The sequence below is a fragment of the Fulmarus glacialis genome, unplaced genomic scaffold (genome assembly GCF_000690835.1).
Source record: "Fulmarus glacialis isolate BGI_N327 unplaced genomic scaffold, ASM69083v1 scaffold1075, whole genome shotgun sequence".
Lineage (NCBI taxonomy): Eukaryota > Metazoa > Chordata > Aves > Procellariiformes > Procellariidae > Fulmarus > Fulmarus glacialis.
In genome coordinates this window covers 1-21,912 of record NW_009212109.1, presented here as the reverse complement: position 1 = coordinate 21,912, position 21,912 = coordinate 1, and the positions used below count along the sequence as shown (strand labels likewise).

General features: G+C 41.9%; 1 protein-coding gene across 1 annotated transcript; it reads left to right on the top strand.

Annotated features, from left to right (window-relative positions):
• Nucleotides 1-361: 361 nt before the first annotated feature.
• Nucleotides 362-21,377, top strand: RGL1 (ral guanine nucleotide dissociation stimulator-like 1; the record flags this gene model as incomplete). The annotated part of the gene is made up of 12 exons (XM_009577741.1): nt 362-546; nt 3,819-3,943; nt 4,585-4,800; nt 8,702-8,805; nt 10,051-10,135; nt 12,597-12,686; nt 14,526-14,612; nt 15,810-15,842; nt 17,350-17,471; nt 18,332-18,421; nt 20,491-20,677; nt 21,274-21,377. Coding segments are annotated over 12 exons (1,428 nt in total), but the record flags the coding sequence as incomplete, so codon positions are not given.
• Between the last annotated feature and the right edge of the window lie 535 nt (nt 21,378-21,912).

Genomic DNA, 21,912 nt, shown 5'->3' with positions numbered 1-21,912 from the left:
TCCCTTCCAACTGCAATAGTCTGTTCTATTCTATTATCTTAATTGCTTTATCTATCATTATTTGATATCCTGAATTTAATAGAAGGGTCTCAATATAGCTTAAATGGATTTGATTCTTTATTAGTTTGCATTTTGGGGCTATAACTTCACTGATGTCCCTGGCAAAATCTGAGTGATATCTTAATAAGTTTCCATGCATAAAAAGAACAAATTAAATTCCTTGCTCGAAAAGTCTTCATACCACCTTCACATGGGGTATGAATGTCTCAGTGTTTTTATTGTTATATTAGATACAGATACATACAATTGCATCAATACATGCTGTATACAACCAGTGTGTTCTCTGTGTATTTGCTCTTAGTGCAATAGCATCAATCTTACGAGCCTGGCTCGATCAGTGCTCTGAGGATTTCAGAGAGCCGCCCGACTACCTGTGTTTGCTGAAGTTGCTGGATTACCTGAAGAGGAATATACCTGGCTCTGACCCGGAGAGGAGGGCGCAGAACCTCTTGGAGCAGTTCCAGCACCAAGAAGTGGAAAACGACGGTAAGTTACCTTTCCCTTCTGTCTTCCTGTTCTCCAGACCATGTGGTACCACAGGGATTTATGTGGAGTACATTGCATCAACTCTCATGCTAATTGACAATATTGTGAGGCTCACCAGTGACTTTTTTCTTGTTTCTTTTTTTTAAAAGAATCTCTGTATGAGGCTGCAGGTTCTGTGCGGGATGAAATAGTCGTACAGTGTAGGTGCCTATGCCTGTTCATTCTTTCTTTCTGGGATGGATTGGGAAATCCAGGACTACTTTAATATTTAGCCAAAGCTTTGAGATAGCTGCAGCAGCTAAGTGGTTAATTGTCAGTGCACTTCCCATGTCATTGAGTTAAAACACACAGCTGCTTTTTAGCTGGTCTTCTCATTTCAATCCCACCCCCCCCAAGAAAAGCCCAAACCAACAAAAAGCAAAATACAGAGCTGCGACAAAATACAGCTTGAGTCACAAGCCTTGTTGTCATGAAGCTTTTCTTCCTAGTTACCATCATGTCAAAGGAAGTGTCTGTGGCTGTTTTTTCCTATTTGAGTGGCCGGCTGCTGGTATCCAAGGACAGAGGAAAAACTTACGTTATTGGGGGTCACAATCTACTGAAACAATAGTGAACTGTAGTAACACAAATATGCTGTGTGCAGCGTCAAGCCTGACACATACCCTTATCCTGGTCAGAAAGCTTCCTGTGGCATAAGCTGAAAAGTCATAGGAGCTCACGTAGTGTGTGAATGAGAACTAGAATCAACTTCCAGCTTTGGTGGAGGGGTAAGAGGGAATAATTAATGTAATAAAGGATAAAGGAAATGACAGAAAGAAACCATTTCATCCCATAAAAATTATGTCTGCCGGATGTTCCAGAAATACCATGTCAATGCATAATAGTGTGAAATGCCAAATTAACTCGGTCATTAACACATACATAAAAAGGAGTACCGCACAGGGCCCAGGAGTTTTCCTTATTGAACACAGGTAAGTGAACAGGATTGCTAATATGTGCCTATTGATGTCCATTCCTGGGTTTGGTTCCCACAGGTCAAACAAAGAAAGCTCATGAAAGCTATATTTGGGTTCATCTGTTGTTCAAAGTGAGCAGAAGTTCCCAGAAGCCCTGCTTCTGCATTTGTTTCCTCAAGTTGAAAAGGTTCCTTTCTGAGTTATAGATGGGTCAATCTGAATGATAACATTTTCCAAATTGTGGCAGAATAGAGGTTGTTAATTAGAATAAAATAAGAGGAGGAGAATGCAGTTAACCTGCTCAGTCTGCAGATAAGAGTTTTAGAAATATCACTTACTTTATCAGAGCTCCATCTTTGTTCATTTCAGAGATTTTTTTCAAAACTCTTAATGTGTTGTCTGCAATCAAGACTTGCTGATAATTATTTTTCTAGAGCATTCATATTGTGCTATGAATTTACAAATTTGGATCTTAATCCTACAGTTTGATTTGTGTAATCAGACTTCTGTTCAGTGCTGCCATCAGCCATGCCAGTAGATTAGATTGCAGTACCAGATACATAGATAAAAGCTGTTCCTGGCCTCAATTCTTGCAGCTTGAGCAATACAAAGCAAGGTGAGTCAGAGACTGCAAATTCAGAAGGGGCGCGTGGTTGCTCTCAGTGAAGTCAAGAGAGCAGCTGGGCTTTGAGAGGGCTAAATGGAGCAGAGCGATTTGAAGATGATGAGATACTTGAGTACAAGAGGATTCCAGCTCCTTGGAGGGTAAAGACTGGTTACACATTTTTGAAGGTGAGAGAGAAAGGAGAAAAAGAGACATGAAAAAAGAAAAGGAAAATCTCGCGTTGCACTCCAGGACCTGATTTTAAGGGTGCTGTGAGGTTTTGAGTAGGATTGCAACTCAGTGATGAGGATTTTCAGTTGAATTTCAAGAGCTGAAAGGAAAATGAGGAGTTACGTAGCCAAAAAGAGAGAGAAAAAAGTGTGACTCTTGTAACAGTTCAGTAGAAGTCCATTTAATTATGCGTATTGTTACAAAACAGCCACAGAAAAATAACGCTGGAACAGAGGTCTCCATTTATTGCATTTCGCTCTGTCAATAAATTGTGCAATTGGAATGTACAGATGGAAATCTGGATACAGCCTGTAGTTGTAATTTGTTACATCAAAACTGTAGCAATTTACATTGATGATTATGTTTCGCTAATTAATGAAGAAAGGAAAAATGAAGTATTTCGAAAAACAATGATGAAGTATCACTTTATCTGCTTTTGTTCCTTTAATGTCTGTTCTGCTTTAATTGGGTATGAAGTATTGCACAACATACTCTGAAATGCGCTGCTTGTTTTTGTTAATGAAATCTCTCTTGTAGTATACTCAGTACTTTCCTTGTTAGTCTTCAGCAAGTCCATTTTTTTTTCCTCCCTTCTTATGGAGTTACTGTCGCCTTACAGTAAAAGGGATTAGGAAGAGGATTTATTTTCAGGGATTTTCTGTTTGACTTCCTCCTCTACCACGGGAAACAAGGGCATATTTCTTTGTGTTTTAATGTGGCTTTGTTTCCAACCTGTGGGAGCCAAAAGATGACATGGGAATATCTGTAAAATCCCTTCCCTTCTGCACTGGATCGGGTCCCTAGATGAGGACAGCTCTTCTCTCTCACCTCTTCACTGCTGCCCAGTGCAAATTTAGAAGCAGCTTTGAGCTGAATGCTGTAGGTGCTTACTGTATTCCCTTCCCAGATAGGGAAGGTGAGGGATGCGGGAATAAACTCTCTTCAATATAGTCCATGTAGCCACAAATGGTGCCAATAAATCTGATATTTCCTTTTATTTCCACACATACGAGATGAAAACTGGATATAAGAGCATTCCTAATGCAATATTTTGGGGATATAACTGCAGTCTCGTCCCTCTGCAGTTTGATTTTTTTTTTTCCCCCCCAGATTATAAAATGCATAAATACTGAAAAGTAGAGTAACAAAATTCTGCAATTTTGTTGGGGGGATGGTGGTGTTTTTTCTTTGAGAAGAATGGTTAGCGAATGGGTGAAGTTACTTCTCAGCTAAGAGACCCTGAACAGCTCACTTCTCTCTAACTCTATTTCTTTTTCTTCCACCTTTTCTTTGCTAATTTAATCTTCTGGTCATCATCTTTCTCACTAAAATATGCAGCACAGTGGGGCCATTACATCAGGCAGGACCCTTTGGGCATTCTGCCATAATATATACAGTGATGTTTTAAAACAAACAAACATCTGCTTTGATTCACTGTTTGCTGTATAAATTTACGAAGTCGTGTTTTCCATCCTGGACAGATGGGTTCCATAGCACTTCCCTCTGTAACCTGTACGATGAAGAGGAAATGGAGATCAGCAGTCCAGAAGACTTATCTTTTTTCCAAGACGACCTTGTGGCAGAACAGTTGACATACATGGATGCAGTATGTAGACTATACGTACTACTTGAAACGCTAGGGGAAATAGTGCAGGGCTTCTAAAATTTTTTTTAAAGTTATGTCAATATAAGTATAGTGTTCCAGAACAGGTCTGTTGTTGGGACACAGAACACTGCTCTGCTTGGTTATCCAATTTGCTTCGTTCATTGGGCTTTTTCCTGCAGTCATTCTGAAGGTTTGGGGTTTTTTTTAAAGTGTGAATGTATATTGTGTAGTCTTTTTTGCAAAGTTTATTATTCGACACTTAAGAAATAGCACATTTTGACTATATTGCTACCTGGCCTAAAGATGTATAGGTACTCTTAAATCTAGTGCTCTGATTCGGTTTGTCTGTATCAATCTCCTTCAAAATATCATTGTATAAAAAATTTTCTCCTTGGTTATGCAGCTGATATAAAAATGTCTCTTATTTTCCCAGGACTATTTAGCTGACAATTCTTTTAGGGCATCAAGCCTATAAAGAGTATGCCAAAGTGTATATTTTAAACCAGAAGAAAACAAATATTTACCTTTTAATACCATGTCAGATTTAGATCGAATTTGTACTGTAAACATGCATTTCTTTTTGTGGACAATAGAGATCTAGGAGAATCCTGCTGACTTAACACACCTCTATTTCTCTCTAGACACTCTTCAAGAAAGTTGTGCCCTACCACTGTTTGGGATGCATCTGGTCTCGAAGGGATAAGAAAGAAAACAAGCACCTGGCACCTACCATCAGAGCCACCATCTCTCAGTTTAATGCAGTTACCAAATGTGTTGTCAGCACTATCCTGAAGAGCAAAGAACTCAAAACACAGCAAAGAGCCAAGATCATTGAGAAGTGGATTCATATTGCACATGTAAAGCATTTATTCTAGACTGTTTAAAGTTTCTTGTGCGGGTGCCTTGGAGTGAGGGAGTTAGGAGGGGAGAAAGGGGTTGTGTGCATTGGTCCCAGGCCAGTGAACATCTTAGCTCTAATTCTTTCTATTTTTGACTGACTTTCTTTGTAATAGCAGATGAACTATTGCCCTTCCTCCCCTTAGTTACTTACCCACTGTGGAAATGGGGTTGATGCTTGTCTCTTCACAGGGTTGGGAATGCTAATCAATGGGTGAGGCAGATACTGTGTCTTGCAGATGGGGAGTGCTATATACTTGATAATGTAACATTTGTGGTAAGATAGGTATAAATTCAGCCAGTTGACTTCACTAGAAAGAAAATACTGCTCATATCAGTGAAAGAAGTGAAGTGATAGTTGACATCATCCAAAGGTTAGACTTGTTTTCAGAGGAAAGTTTAACAAGAATGGAGTAGAACTGACAGTGGTGCGGGCAGCGGGCACAGTCGGAATAAGCTTTGCGCTTACCTGCCTTTGGCCATTCATGTTCAGTCAATGAAATTCATGCTCCCTCTCCGGCGTCTATGAACACCACGGGAGTTGAAATCAGATATAGTGGAAGACAGCACAACTGTTTGTTTTCATACATTTATACATAGGTATGTGCATATATGAAAGTAAAGTAAATACAAGGTTTTAAGTAAGTGCAGACGAAGCTAACTTACTTCTAGGAAGTAGTAGCCTCTTTAACATGGAAAAAAAAAATTATTGTTTGTACTCTTTTGTTTTGAAAAATTCTTGAGGCTGAGAAGTCATTTGCCTACTGAGTTATTCACAGATTATGTTAGGTACACAAAACGGCTGGTTTGGAGGGGGTGAGAGGTGCAAGCAGTGACCAGAAAAAATAAGTAGAATTACAATCGTAATAAGTAGAATTACATTTATTACAAATAACTGGTACAATATGGTACCAGTCTCCTCATCTTCTTACCTTTCTACTTTATCATTATCTCGCATGTTTCTTTAACACATTTTTACTCTTTGCTTCAATTCCTTTCTCTTGTAGCAGATTAGGTGTTTCTTAATCTTTGCATGAAAGGGTTTAGCATGCCTTCTTTACATAACTCTAGTTTGCTAATTTCTTAGATTTTATCTTTAATATTTTACTGCAACCTTTTTAACCCCCCTCAGAGCACTGGCACTAGATCTCTTTTGAAGAGAACATTCAAGCACTTTCATATGGACGTGCGTTGACTTTTGTTTTAAGAATCGCATGGATTCTTTCTGAGCTATACAAAATAAGCAGTCATAAAAAGCTCAAGCCAAACAGAGGCTTTCCAGCCTTGACAATGCACTTCTGTGCTTCCAGAGGCAGTATTGTTAGTCCTGGCACCTAAGCTCTGGCAACTGCATGGTTCAGGAAACTGGTATGGGGAAGTAGTCTTTCACCTCTCTTTTGGCACTTAACGTTGACTCGTTTTTGTTATCATCCGATGGCTGCTTTATAGCCCGTGTGAATGGATTGGGAAGTCTGATGCCTATTTTCTGTGTGCAGATCTTTAAGTTGCAGAGGGTACCAGCGAAAGGGGCCCTTACGGGGCGGACTGGTCTGCAGTCTGGGCGAGCGAGTACGAAGCAGGTTCATGCTCATCACGGGGCAGCAGGGAGACCTGGGGAAGCCAGGACAGGCCCCACGCTCATCATACTCGTTCTGTGGATGGAGAACTTTGTTCTCCACCTCTGTTGATTCAGTGCTTCTCCCTTTATTTAATTCATACTCCAGTAATTAAATACTCCAGTCTTAGCTAAGCACATGAAAAATGCATGTGCACGCTCTACAAAATAATTGTACATGTAGAACAGCTAGTTGCATATATACTTAGCTGCCCACTTCTGAAGAAAGTTGCTTGCTTTGTGCATGCAAATGAGTGTTTTGAATAGTTAGATGCCTGAATTAGAAAATAATCCACTCATTAAAGTGCAGTTATTCACTGACAGCTAACTCTGTAACTTAGCAGCATGGAGTTCCACGTTTGTTATCTGTTGGTGACTTTTGGATCCCATTTCTTGGTTTGCAAGATAAACTGAATTCTTTTTCTAACTGCCAGCCCTCTCTGCTCCACCTAGATCTAAGGTTCCTGAGCAGGAGCAGCCAATTTCACTCACAGAATATTTTCTTTAAAAATAAAAAGTAAAAATGAAATCATTAATATCCTGTTATGCTTAATTTTTTTAAATCAAAGTTGCTTCTGCACAGGATTCTTTCTGGTTTTCCCCGTGTGAAGGACACAGCATGAAACAAAGTTATTCAAAGCAGTCTTAAAAAGTCTTCTTATATACAAATGAAAGCTTGCTAAAGTTTAGTCTGCAGTCAGTTAAATCATTGAGAACACAAAATCCAATATTGAGTTCCTAATATGCTTTAAATTATGCAACGTGCAACTAAGTCAAGACGGTTCCAAATTGGATCTTCCAGTCCAAACTCCTGTTGTATTTGAAAAAAAAAGAAATGCTAAGAATGCGTGCCTCTAAATCTATGTTCTCCCCAGCCTGAATTTCAAGTTGAACATAAAGAAAGAAGGATCTCCTCAAACGTGTCAGTCCCTGAAGAAGAGCTGTTAGATGGCTTCTTTGGCCCCAAACCATGCAAGAATAGCTTTCAGGTCTTGTGTGTCCTACCACAGGATCTTGAACTTGGTCTTTATCTAGCCTAACTGCCAACCTGCTTCAAGTGCTGTCTGCCCAGTCAGCCTTCTTAAGCCACACTTTGTTAAATGTAGCCTCCTAAGTTGCACAAAGGGTTTTTTTAGGTAAATAAATGGGAGTAAATGTACTTGGCTTAGTTGTTCAGTCAATTTTAATGCAACTCATGAACAGAGTTGCTGATATATTAAGGTCTGACTTTTGTTTATGCTAAGGTTGCTTTACATTTGTTTAGTCCTACAAAGGAAATAAATTATGTCTATTTTCACTGTAAGGATTCTTTACATAATCAGCATTATTAGTGTAATAATCAGCCTCATAAAAATTTGCAGAAGCAGAATTGTAGTTTGAATATCTTCTCATCTACATGCAACAATTAAATTGGCATGTGTTTTGTCTGCTTAATTTGCATGTACAGACAACCGTTTGTGAGAGCTTGTATTTGCAAGAGTTTCTTAAGTCTGTGGTGCCCGTGCTGTGGTTCATGAGCCACCAACGGATTTACAGGAGTTCCTTGAGGTGTCACAGGCCACACTTTCCCCCTCCCTTCCTTGCTTCCATCTGCTTTACCAGTAATCTATGCTATTTTTTTGCGAATTAAGTTTTTCAGTGTTCTTTTTGCATCAAAGCTTTTGCCACAGAGAAGCTGCATAAGAAATGTCTATGAACCAGTCTCTCTGTTAGGATTTGATCCCAACTCTGGAAAAGCTGGGAAGGTTTTTCTGTTTAACAGTGTGCACATACTTGAATAACAGGTTATTCCTTTGCATGTCTTTATTTTTAATTGACACTTAGATGATTGAGGGTTTACATTTTAAATACCACATACAAAGACGCAAAGCCTGCTTTTTCCCCTAAAGGGTAAAAGGGATTGGTAACTATAAAGAGCTTTTTAAGAAGAGTAACATTTGTGCTTTTTAGCCTGGCTTGATGGACTCGGTTCCACTTTTATTTTTACTAGGAGAACTGGAAGCTGTAACACTGCAACATCACCACAAATACATGAAAGTGAGGAAAACAAGATATGAGTGCCAAAGCCCATAAAGTGTTTGGTGGCTGGAGGGGGGAGTGATACTTTTGATGCTCGGTATTTGTACAGCTGCCTGCTTAGCAGTGAGAATGTGTAGCAAGCATGATACCGGTCAAACAGAAGAGCACTAACATATTCGTAATGCTGACATTTAATGCTCCTGTATTTCTAACCGCTCCTTTCATAGGAATGTAGGATCCTGAAGAATTTTTCCTCCTTGAGGGCCATCATTTCAGCACTGCAGTCCAACTCCATCTATCGGCTAAAGAAGACCTGGGTGTGTGTTCCAAAGTAAGCCTCCCGCTCCGCTCCTGTGGCTAGCCCCAAACAAAGGCAAAAAGCTCAGTGCTCTTCCTTTTCATCTTGTTTTTCTCAGTCTTCCTATTCTGCTCCTTCATGGACATCTGTTCTCTTAGAAGAACCTCTCATTCCTGTGAGGCTCAGACCCCTTTTTTTGGGTCTGACTGCTGTGAGCTCCTCTTTCATATTGAGAGGACAACCTGCCCTCAGGGATACTGGGTCTCTTCTGTCCTTTATAGCACATTGGATATTCCACAATGTATTTTGAAAAACTATGGGACTAGCTACTCACCCAGCTCATGCACACCACTCTCGGAAGGTCAGCAAAAGGGCACCGTGATACTTGCCTGTTGTCTTCTCTCCCGTGAAGTTGGAGGAGGTCCAGGTTACTACAAACCCTCACTAATCCTCTCCTGGTCCTGACATTTCCTTAAAATGTATCCCCAAACTACAAAATCCAAATCTGTATTGAAGACGATATTTCTCACAGGGGAATACCTTTTTGTGCAACTGGCATATTTACTGCATGCCAAGCAGACACCAGAAATCTCTGTGTAGGAAAGATGGTATTCTGCTCATTCAGTTTGGGAAGAATAGATTTCTTGCCTTTGCCTTTGATAAACAAAGAAAAATGTCACTCTGCCATGCAGTATACTTCTGCACTTCCCGTAGAGAGAGGTGGGTCTTTCCTTCCGCTGTCCCGTGTTCCTGTTCCTGATCAAAATATTGCCATCTTGTGTTTATAGTGTTGGGTAATAGAAAGGGACTCGTACACTTAAACGCTTCTAGCTTTCCAGAGTGCACGGAACAGGGCAAAAATGAAGTACTCAGGATACCTCTCACAGCTATTTTTCTGTTCCTTTGTATCCATTTACCCACTTTCTTACAACAATCTCACACCCTGCAGTGTGATTGAAAACCCTGCTCAGGGTCTGCGTACCTATGGCATTTCTTTGTGATGCTGTCAAATAAGGCCTGACTTTACTGGGAGCAGCAGAAGATCCCAGGAAGGTTCCCGGTAGATGTGCAGCACCTCATTGGATGCATTTTGGTGGTGTTACCTTTTATATGCCCAACTGTTAACGATCCATGAGAAAAAAAGTAATCTGATCTCATTCAGAGTGCTTACTAATAACCTAAATGATTTCATCTTTTCGATCCATGAGAAAAAAAGTAATCTGATCTGATTCAGAGTGCTTACTAATAACCTAAATGATTTCATCTTTTCCTCTACAGGGACATAATGCTGATGTTCGAAGAGCTGTCTGATATCTTCTCAGACCATGACAATTATGTGACAAGTAGGGAGCTGCTAATGAAGGTGAGAATTATCTTGAGTTGCAAGGCTTGTGATCTCAATCAAAGCTGAGGTTAGCCCTTTTTCTAACTGGCTGCCAAAGCTCATGTCTCCCTGAACTACTGTATGCGGTGCTTCAGGGAAGGCAGGTCTGTAAAACCTGTGCTTTTCTGCTGGGCTGAGCGGTGATTTCATTGTTCCTGAAAGAACCTACATTAGCATTAGCCTATTGAGCTTGGATACCCACAAACAGCAGGCTGCAACGGCACAAATTCTGTGTGGACTTGTTCACGAGATAGCAGGTCAGGACCCCTTGGAGCCCCTCAAGTTGAATGTCACGCTGCTGTAGTTAGGTAACTGGTAACGCTCCCTTGGGCACGGTGATGTCTAGCTCAAGAATAGCTGCGTGCGCCGTACCGTACCTGTGATAGCGCTGGAGCCACAACCAGAGCGAAGAGGTGCTGCACAGTGTAATTTTACTGAGATGAGTTACAAATTAACCCTTTGACTTTATACTGCTCTGTATAGAGAGAGAAACTGCTAGCGTGTGCACCCTCTGAGCAGACATGGAAAGGCTCGGGTTGGCACTGGTGAGTGCAGAGCAGCTTCAAATGAGATTCTCAACTGGGTTGCACCACTGTAGTGCTTTTGACTTCGCTGGACCAATGCCAATTAGCTTCAGCTGAGGAATTAAACCAAGATATTTATCCGACTATCCCATACCTTTCTTGGAAGTAGAAAACAGGGCTGGGAATTTCAAAGGAGCGGGCTTCCTGCTCTGTGTGTGGCCAGATGGACAACAAAGCAGGCTCTGTCTGAAGCAGTTTGACTTGTGCGCTCTTCTGGGTGAACCCCAACAAGCTTAGGAGCTTGAAAGGAGTGAGGAAGAATAGAGGGAAAGGTTATATACTGTAGAAACTAAGGAATGTTTGTGGCAGTTTTTTCATTAAAAAGTTTCTATAAACTGGCTAACCAGTTTAGGTTTTGGCAGTTCATCCAGTCTATCTGGCATTTGTACCTTACCCCCTTGCCTTGGTATCCAAAACACTGTGTTTTGCTCAGGAATGATGGGGGAGCACATTCAAACCTGTCTGTTTTGTTTATCACCCGTTTATCAACATCTGTAGTTAGATTTTAAAGCAGGTGAGACAATAATAAACATAGAGGGAAAAGGTGTGTTCAGAATAGCTTATTTAACTTAATATTAAAAAGACAAAACAACAACTCAGTCCGAGCCCAGACCTTCTGGCTCCCAACAAATCACTCTCTCCAGCTGCTGTAAGTAGATTTGCAAAACGTTTTGAAAGCAGTGAGAGGAGAAAAATTCCACAGAATAGCTAGAACCTCTCTTCTACTTCTCGTCTTGGACCATTTTGTAATGATTGGAGGATTAATGTCCACTGAATCCTTAAAGTCTTTGTTTTCTTTATACTATAGTCTCTCTAGGGAAGCTGTGTTTGACCTTGCCTATCCATTCTGCAAATTTAAGTGTAGAGTGGACAAAATGCCATATGAAACAGGTTGGCCAGCGCAGAGAGGGAGCACTGTGTTCTCTCCTCCCCAAACCACTGTGAGCTGCAGTTTTGGCTTCTGTGCCTGCCCGCCGGCTGCTGTTAGAGAATATCGAGTTTAGCTTTCAGTATCTTGAAGACATTGAGACAACACTCCTTTTTCATTTGCTCCTGTTTTTCAGAGGAAGGAAATACAGAGTTTGAGTGATCTGTCCATTAACTGTGACTGAGAGAAGTAAACGTTGTAATGAGAGGATCTTTACAAGTGCAGGCTGTTGTTTTGTGCCTCTTAAAAAGACATTGATAATGATTCATGACCCATCTATCCGGTCACTGGAAAAAATAACAGTAACTCCCAGCATCCCGTATGGATCCAGGGAAATGAAGGCTACAGATCTATTGTGAAATACCTCATCCATTCATAGGAAAGCTTGAATTGTGGAGATTAAACCTATTACTTCCATTTCCTGCATGGTTTTGGATTAGTCAATAAGCCACAGAGGGTAGTTGCTGGATCTCTATATTGCGGCGTAAGAAAAACAACAAAGCATTACATAAGATAGAGATGTTTACTTGTAGCAGTCCTGATTAGGAAATTAAACAGAAATTCTAAGGTCAAGAGTGTCCGTATAGAGTTCAGAGAAGCATCTGGGCACCTGAAGTATATCTAAGCTTCTCTGATTTAAACTCTCAGGAGATTTTCAGTAGCACTTAGCTTTGGCCGGAGTAGAGCTATTTTGCAGAAAAAATTCCCGTATGGTCATCTTGTGGGATTTTGTCCAAAATTCCCAATCAGTGTACGAGTCCCAGAAAATGAGCACGTGTACGTATACATGCTGTGCATGTACCTGCACGGCAAATATTTTTGCCGGCCTAGCTTGCCTGGTTAAATGTATTTGTAATTATTTTACACAAACGTAGTTGCCAGCTTACCACTTAGCTCCTCCATTAATCATCTTTTAATTCCCTTACAGGAAGGAACATCCAAATTTGCAAATCTGGACAGCAGTGTGAAAGAAAATCAGAAAAGGACACAGAGGCGACTGCAACTTCAAAAAGATATGGTGTGTCTGGGGTCCTTTTCCTACCCTTTTTGAACTGGTAACATGGTTAACCGTAATTGGTGAATTATATAAGAAGCAAAATCTAGAAAGGTATTTGACAAAGCGAGTGTGCAGTAGGTAATGCTCTTGAATGTGCCCTCTGTCAAGCAAAACAAATGACATCAATGCTATTGATTAGCTGATACAAAGCAAATGAACCGAAAGGTTTAGACTGAATAGACAGTCAGAATGTTTGTCCCTGCAAATATATGCCCAAAGCTGTATTTCTCTTATGCTGTGCATCATAGTAAGCAGGTAATAAAATGTGTGTGTGTGTATATATATAGTGTGCACATATATGTATAGACAACCCACATGCATACATCTGTATATATAAACAATTACAGAGTGGGATTTGTGCAGCACCCAGCTCAAGCTGTATGGCCTACGCTGAGCTGCCAAGCTATAACAACTATGGTTTTTAGTGCAATTCAGCTGTCATTTTACTCCAGTAACACCCATCTGTGTACTGAAATGCTGGAGGAAATGGATATGCAAAGTATCAGCACAGCCAGTGCGTTCAGTGATCTGATAATGAGAACGCTCAAAGATTTCAAGATTCGGTGGACATACGCAGGAGCCACGTTATGTCCCCTGGCGCCAGTCTTCTCCTGTCCCTTGCAAGGGGGAAACTGGGTGTATAGGCTCAGCTCCCGTCCCCACTTGCATTTGCTTCACATCCCAACCAGGCTTTGGCCTTAGTTTCAAGTCTTCCAGAAATTTACTAAACCTGTCATATAAAAGGGTAATAAATGACTGATGAATATAAGCATGTGTTCATAATTTTCAACTGTCTTGTTTCTGTCCTACAAGAAAGAATTCCATTAACTACTTTTGTCACCCTTTAGAGAGACATATGAGGAAAGCCTCACAATTTTCACGTAGTAAAACACGTAAATACTGGAATTCTTGTGATAAAGAAAATTATCTCTGGCCAGAGCAGAAATCGCATTTACTTTTAAACAAGCTCACAAAGCTTCTGACATACCAGCTTGAAAATTGCACAGACTTCTACAGAGATTGCTTTGTAAAATGTGTCTGGTTTCAAGTCTGCTGGTGAAAATGGCTTTTGTCTCAAAGTTGGCAAAGATTTAAAAGGACAGGGGGAGAGAAATCTGGGATAGGGAGGCAAAAGTGCTGAATATGATTTTTTGTTTGTCTTTTAGTTTGACTGGAAAAAATATGGATCCTTTTGGGTGGTAGAAACAAGCATTTCCTTCACAAGTGTAGAAACAGCCTGAACTCTACAACTGCTAGCAGTCTAGAAAGTTTAAAATGTGAATAATTACTATTAAAATGCAGTGAATGGCTGAGGAAGATGTTCATTTCTTGGACGAAAAAACTGTGACTCGATTTGACTTGACTGTCACATGGTATAACAACATCATTAAATAAAAATCCACTGGAATGAAGCAGAGAGAGAAACCGCTTACACAGGCTAGCCAGGACCATTCCCCAGCTCTTTCTCTTGCAGCAGGTAACCAAGGGACCCTGCCCCTGGTGCTCAATGCTTCTTCCACAGCAGGGTTTCCTGGTGACCCACTGTTAGAAATCAGTGTACGGTGGCAATATTGTAATATAAAACCACTTGGCAATATGTGTGAGAGCTCTCACTAGAATTGGTTTTAAATTCTAGATTAGATAGTGAGGATGATGTAATGAAAGAAAACATAATTTATAAGACCACTGTTTGGCTAAGCAGACTACTTTGATTTCATTTTCTTATACAGGACTATTTTAGCATTCCAATTATTACCATTTCTCAGTCAATTAATGCAACATTGCTCTGATCATTTGCAGGGAGTAATGCAAGGCACGGTACCTTATCTTGGTACCTTCCTCACTGACCTCATCATGCTTGACACAGCCCTCCAGGACTCTATCGAGGTAATTTGGGGCAATTTTTTGAATCCTAAATATCCTCCCTGCCTTCCCGGCACTGAGTGTGTCTGTTCCTGTATCTTCTACTGGGTTCTTGTGCAGTTCTTAAAAATGGAGGAATCTGTTTTCAAAAAAAGAGGAAACAATATGCAGTTTTATTAGCAACAAGAATCTTGTGTGAATTTGAGGGCAGTTATCTCAAGCGACAAGCTTAGCGTTGTATTTTGCCTTGTCTTCATATAGTTAGAAAATGTGAAGGAAGTAGGCTTTCCATTACTCTCTTTTATTTTTCTGAAAACAACATTTTAGGTGTAAAGACTTCTGTGAATAATTGGTAAAATACACAGAATCACAAATTCAGCTCTTCAGACTGATCACTGAAGTGCTTCAGTATTGACTCAGATGCATCTGAGCCCTAAAGTGATTAAAGACTTGTTTTTTCATTTCTCTGTAGCTGAACAAGCCGGGGTCAACCAATCTAGCATAGGAAGGGGAAAAGGCTTGCAAGAGAGTCTGGTCATTTAACAGAGACTGAGGATGGGGCCAATTTTCAAAGGTGTTTGTTTCAAAGGTTTTCAAACACCTTTGAAAATTGGCCCCATTAATGGAGACACTTGAGGAGCCATGCTGCAGGCGCTCAGCCTTCATTGTACTGGTGTTGGTATTTATGATAAGAATGGGCAAATACACTTCTTCTTGGGCTGGTACTGGTTGCTGGTTTGTTTGGTGGTTGGTTGTTTTGCAACACTGCGCTAAAGCAGGCCTGTGTAAGGTTGCTATCTCTCCATTTTCTTTTTGGCAGTTTCCCTTCTGTCCATGCTTTGTGTTCAGTTGGTGTTTCTGAAACTCACTGGGAACACTGCTAAACTCTCAGCACAGGCAAAAGCCGAGTTTGTTTCTTGCGTGCAAAATCCCGCTAGCGTTCTTCAGGCCTGATCTCGATACAGCTTTTATGAGCATTCTTGTACTGGACTTTTCTTCTTGGGCAGATTGCCATTTAGGCCATAAGGACAGATATTCTTTGGAGACTCGGATATATGAGTGCTGTGGTTTTTACTAGATCTGGAAACAGGTATTTTTAGAAGGTCCTTGCTCAGGGCAGGTCTGTGCTTTACATTAGCCTTGCTACTTCATCCTGTTTGTGATTAAATTCAGTTGAGCATGTGCTCTTCTACTCTGATCCCTTCTCTTTCCTTCCAACAGGGTGGCCTGATAAATTTTGAGAAGAGGCGAAGGGTAAGTTGAATATTCTGTAATCTTTAGTTTACTGATGCCTTTCTTCTAGAGCATTCTCCTGGTGAGGCCTGTCGTCTTTGCTCAGGCATATAAAATAGCCGCTAATTTTAATGCAAGTTATTTGTACTCGAGGAAAGAATAGATCCCTGAAATGCTGTGAGCCTCTGCCAAACTGCAAGGGGTGGCACAGGAAGAGAACCTACTTTTTAGGTATGTGCCATAGGGGAAGAGGAGCTGCAGGCCACTTACTTCCATGGAATTTACATCTGGGGCGTGCACATTCCCTCCATTTGGTGTTCATGGGAATACGTTACATGTGTATGTCCTATGTGTTGGGGGCGAATCAGACCTGGTGGCGTAAGACCTTTGCTTTCCAGAAGATACAGTTTGTAAACATCTTCCTTCTGCTGCAGTAAACTGTAGGTGAAAGGCTTCAGAGAGCGAACTAGGTTCTCGGGACTGAGAAATAAATGCTATCAGTCTTTCCTTTCAGCCTGATCCTTGTTGGTCAGAGATAAGTAACGCTATGTAGGAGTAAAGGTACTAGGGTTACATCTGTCTGAATGAAGCCGTGCCAAATCTCCCTTCTGGGGTCTGAAAGCAGACTTGGATTTGGCTGTGATGGAGCCATTTCCTTCCCTTAACTGCTCCCAGCTCTACAAACCACTTCTTGGACTTGCCTTGTATGTATAACTGCACAGCTCAAGATACTAATAATGAGATACACGAGCTTCTCCATGGTCATCAGTCCAGCTTCATACAAACCAGTGGCAAAGCTGCCCTCCGAACCATACTGTGTGCCCAGCTCCATTCCTGCATCTCGATTCTATAACCTGCCCTAACACGAGGGGGTTTTATGAATTATTTTGGCAAAGTGTGTACGCAAGTGCCATTACAGAACAGCAGCGCTTTCTAGTCACACATATTAAGGGTAGCATTTTATGTTCCTCTGATGCCAGTGTGAGTGCACAAAGTGCAAAGCCAGGGAGGATCAGACTCTCTGCTTTCATCGCAGGCACCCCTAATTATTACCCTTGCTTGCTGCCTGAGAACCACCTAAGTACAGAGCATGATTCTTCTCTCGGAGCTGGTCTGGCCAGCGCGGGGGTGAGTGGGTAGGGTAATCTGAAGAATTTATGACCCTTTGCTACCCTTGTTCCTAGCGGAACAACCAGCAGTGCTGCCGTTCAGTGGATTTGTGCCGGCATTACACTTTGGTTAGTACTTGGAAAAGCTCTGTGGTTCCTTGTGTTTGTCTTCTGATTTGTGCGTGTCTGATAAAATGTTCACATTTCAATGCACATTATGGATGCTGGGGGAAAAAAACGGTCTTCGTTGTTTGAAAAACTGGTTCTTGATACAGTCAGTTACTCAACTGAAACTGAACTTCAGGACAAACTAAGTTTGTCTTGGATCTGTTGTTGCGTATGTTTAGTATATGAATGAGTCTATTTGGCTTTATCGTGTTTTCTAATTAGAATTCCTATTTGATTATTTATTTTCTTAGGAATTTGAAGTAATTGCCCAAATTAAGCTCTTGCAATCTGCATGTAACAGCTATTGCATGACACCGGACCAAAAATTCATCCAGTGGTTCTGGAAACAGCAGGATTTAACTGAGGAGGAGAGGTAGGTTCTTAGTCCAGCTGGCAAAGCAGGCTTTTCTTACCCCACACCCACCTGCAGGTAGGTTATGTCAGTCTTTAGCTATCCTCTTACAGGAACTTGCATATACTGCTGCTCGAGGAGAGTGGAAATACATCTGCCTTCTGCTAAACAGCTGTAGAAAACCTGTTGACCACTTAGCGGGGTTTAGTTTTGAGATTGGAAATCAGGCTTCTGACTTTGAAATACGATAGTCTGTTGTGTCTGAGCTGCCTGTACGCCCAGACACTGCTCAGAAGTCGATCCTAAGGGATGCCAAGATGCAGTCACTGAGCGTTCGGCTGGTGGATGCGGGCAGCAGGTAGCCAAGGCAACACAGAGCTCGCTGAGCGCTCACCAGCTCAATGTCTCCCGGGCATCTGGGGTGGGTTTTGCAGCTCTGCTGAGTTCTGTGCTACTGCACATGCTGCCAGATCAACCCAAGACAATTTATTTACAGCGTTTTAAGATCTCCACTAGGTATTTGAATACCACTCTGCTGCACCGTCTAAGAGTGTACGCACAGATACATAGTGCATTGTACTGAGTCGTAGTAAAAAAAAATGTCAGCTTATCCAAGATTCACATGTTAAGTATTTTCTTGACTTTTTTTTTTAAATAAAAATCCAAAAAAGCACTAGTTTTTAAAACTATTATAAAGAAGTGAAATATCCCCTTCACCATGGTAAAATGTAGACAGAGCTATGTTCCTTTTTGTGGGGTTGCAGCCTTCTGTGAAGTGGGAATAACTGAAGGCTTCTCGAATTTCTTGAATATTGCTACTTTGAGATATATAACTAATAGCATTGTCTGTAAAAATTAACCCAGTGGCCTCTGTTCTGCAGTTACAGCCTTTCACGTGAGGTTGAAGCAGCTGCGGACACTAGCACCACATCGCCGAAATCTCGGAAAAGCATGGTGAAGAGGTTCAGCCTGTGAGTACGATGGGGCGAGGGGCATTTACTGTGTTAATATGAACCTGAATAAATCAAACAAGCGAGTGCTCATTTCACTAGCTAAAAAACCTGGCTGGGGATCCAGACCACTGCATTACTTTAAGGAGACACCATCAGCTAAAAATGCACACTTCTGTCTGAAGCTGTCCCTTTCTATTGTTATAAGTAGTTATGAGGATTATTAATGATGAAAGAGATTAGAAACAAACAAGCCTTCCTAAGGTGTCAGAAAAAGGAACCATTTTAGTGCTGGATTGTAAGTTCAATATCTATTGTGTAATAACTTCCCTTAATGCAGTAGCAAAACAGAGTAAATGAGGATAAAGTCTGGCCTATTATTAGTCTAATTTGCCATACACATGCAAAAATTCCTTGCAGGATTTTAATATGAAAATCAAGGTTAGCAAAAAGGCATTTGAGAATAGAAACAATCTGCCTAACTGCCTTCAAGTTAGAGAAGGAAAAAAATCATGGGGACGTGGTCCAATTTGGTCTAGTACCGCAAAGATTCAAACAGGAGGTGGGTGGAGAACAGGGGCACGCAGCTAAGCACGCACAGGAAACAATACACTAGCAGGAATCCAGGGAAAGCTGCAGGGAATGAAAGCAGAGATCAAGGACCGAAGTAAAAATATCTTAAAGGTGAGAAATTTGAACCTGATGCGAGAGGAGGTATGAATGACTCCCACATAGCAGTGGCATGATCTAGATGAGGGGGGAAATGATTAATTTAACAGCACTATCAGCTCTTAACTCTCCTTTCCTGCTTGGTTCTTGTACCTAGTTTCCTCAGAACAGCCCAGTAAGCCGTTCATTTCATGTCAGCCCTAACCCTTCAGGTTAGGGTCTGAAGGAAGAATAGATGTTCCCGATCTAGAGTTTTGAGTTACGATAGCAAAAAAATCCGGGCGGCTGTTTGGAAAGTGTTTTCGATTAGTCCATCCGAGTTGGTGGTGATACGTTATGAGAACGTGAGCTTTGAAGATGACAGTGCCTGAACTCTCGATGCCCTCTCATTTGTGTCTCCCTTGGCGCGTGCCTAAGCTGTGCGTAAGAATTGTCGCAGCGGAGCACAGGCTTTATTCTCTCGTTTCTGACTCGTTTCAGTGCTGTAGTATTGTAATTTACCGTATCAAGTTTGTTAGCGCTATGCAGTCCTTGTTTAAAGAATTGTTTCATCTGCACTCTGAATGTATTTTGCAAATTAATACTGTAGAAAAGACTGGCATAATTCATCCCGGAAACAGTGAGTGACACCTCTCTAAATTGTTTTAAATCATTAACTGCATGCTGACATAGCATCTAATTCACCTTGCTTCTCCACCTTATATATTATACAAGTTTGTTTCCTTTGACGCTCCTTTAAATTTACTTGACCTGCATTTAGAAATGAGTCTCGGAGAGGGAGAGCCTATAATTTACACTTTCTTGTGATCTCCTCATTGTGTACCTGTCTGTTTAAACTCTTAGAGAGAAACTGGTATCTGTGGCACCTTTATTGAGTGAAAGAATTTGCAGCGGGGATGCATTTGCCTTTTGAAGACCTTTGCCCGGTGTATGGCCACGCGTTACCTTTCACACACTGTTTCATTTAGGGCAGCTGAGTAGGTCTTGAGCTGCCTTGTGTCAGAGGGACCAGGGTGTGACAGCAGCGTGCAGGAGGGCGTAAGGTGGAGCCAGCTGCCATGCCTCTAACTTGCCCCTCGTCCCTTGGTTTGTAAACGCATCAGGTTTACGATCAATCGCTTCCTGGCAAGTGAGTCTGAAAATTTAACAGACTGAACAGTCTCGTCTGTGATACTTGGGCATTAGCTCTGATTTTGGCCTTGCAGCTGGTGGGTACGCTAGGTCAAGAAGATATTGTGTTAGCGTGTAACAAACTCTCTTGACAAACCGTATAAACAACATAGAGGAAATGAAAACAGTAGGCCACTCAAGATAGGAAAACAAAACAATACGTAAGATTTTTGAACCAAGTGACAGCTTTGCTCAGCCCAGCTCTGCTCTGCTTTCACTTACGGGCTGTTATGCTTTCTTTTCTATACTAGACTGTTCCTAGGCTCCGAGGTGATCGCCCATAGCACACCCATCAAAGAGCAACCCAAATCTACTCCAGGTGGGAGCTCTGGTGAAAGCACGGACTCGGCCAGTGTTTCGTCATGTGAGTTTAATCACTCTGAATCTGAAGACATCTGCATCACTCCTGTAGGCACTCCTGATGATCCTCAGAAAAAGGTATGCTCTGGGCCTTGTTGCCAGCATAAATAGCCTGTGAGGCTGTCGACACTGCAGGCAGGCCCTGGACGCTTGCCCAAGCGTGTTGGTCTTGACTAGAGCATTGCTTTCAGTGGAATGGAGAGACTCTAGAAGTAAATGTGTAAAAATGGAAGCAATCCAGTTAGGATTTTTGCACAATCCCTTCTGTGTTGCCAAGATACAAGGCAGACTGAAGTTCTTCCCTGAAACCAGATTTTCTTGTGGTGCCTGGCAGTGGTTTTGGTTTAGGTGAGGCCCTGGAGAAGCATGAGGTTTATTTTTCTTTCGCTCCTCGTACTTTTTGAGAGGGATGGGGCAGGCTAGCAGCGCTTCTACCTTGGGGCCTGTGGGAAGCGGGGTGAGGAGCCTGAGCATCACACTCACAGATGGCGGTGCTTCTGTCCAGCACACGTCAGCGTGACGTTAGCAGTGACATGGACAAGAGGATTTATAAGCCCCCACAAACAAAACCAAATGAAACAGGAGACGGGATCAGCTGAAGAGGAGTAAGATCAACAGCTAGTCATTTCCTCCTCGAATATCTCAGGTTTGATGAGTTATTCTGCTGTTAGCAGCCTGCTGCTGTGTCCATCGTGCTCAGTCAGCTGTGTACGCTAGTGACAGCACGGCAAAATGCTGGGGAAGGCAGCGCAGCTGCAGTTGACCAAGTGATAGGCAGGTAAGATCAGAGCTCGCCAGCCCTGCGGGTTTGACCTCCCGGGAGCTCCCTGCTGCCAAGATGAACACCTTGCCTTGGCTCAGTTTAATTCCACTGGGGAAGTCGGTGTGCGGTGCGGTGCTGCTCCACCTCCTCCTGCACGGCAGCTCACTCTTAGCACACGCAGTCGGCGTCTTACACAAAGGCACTGAACCAGCGTGCCAGGAAATCCCTTGTTTTGCAGAGAAGGCAAAGCCCTGCGCACTGGCAGCTGGGACACCCCACAGTGAAATGGGTGTAAGGCTGAAGCCATGAGAGTTCATGCTGAGAGCAGATGGGCCGGGCGTGTGCTGATACCGTCCAGAGAGACAAAGTAATAAAGACAGGAAACCAGCAGAAGGGATCTGATGGGAGCGATCCACAGGGACGTCTGTCCTACAGACTTTTCCCTTTTGAACTAAATTGCGTTAACTGTGTCGTTGAAGCCCTTTTTAGGGATGTTTTGCTGAAGAGTGTTATATTGGGATTTGTTGTGGTCAACGGAGTTAAATCCAGT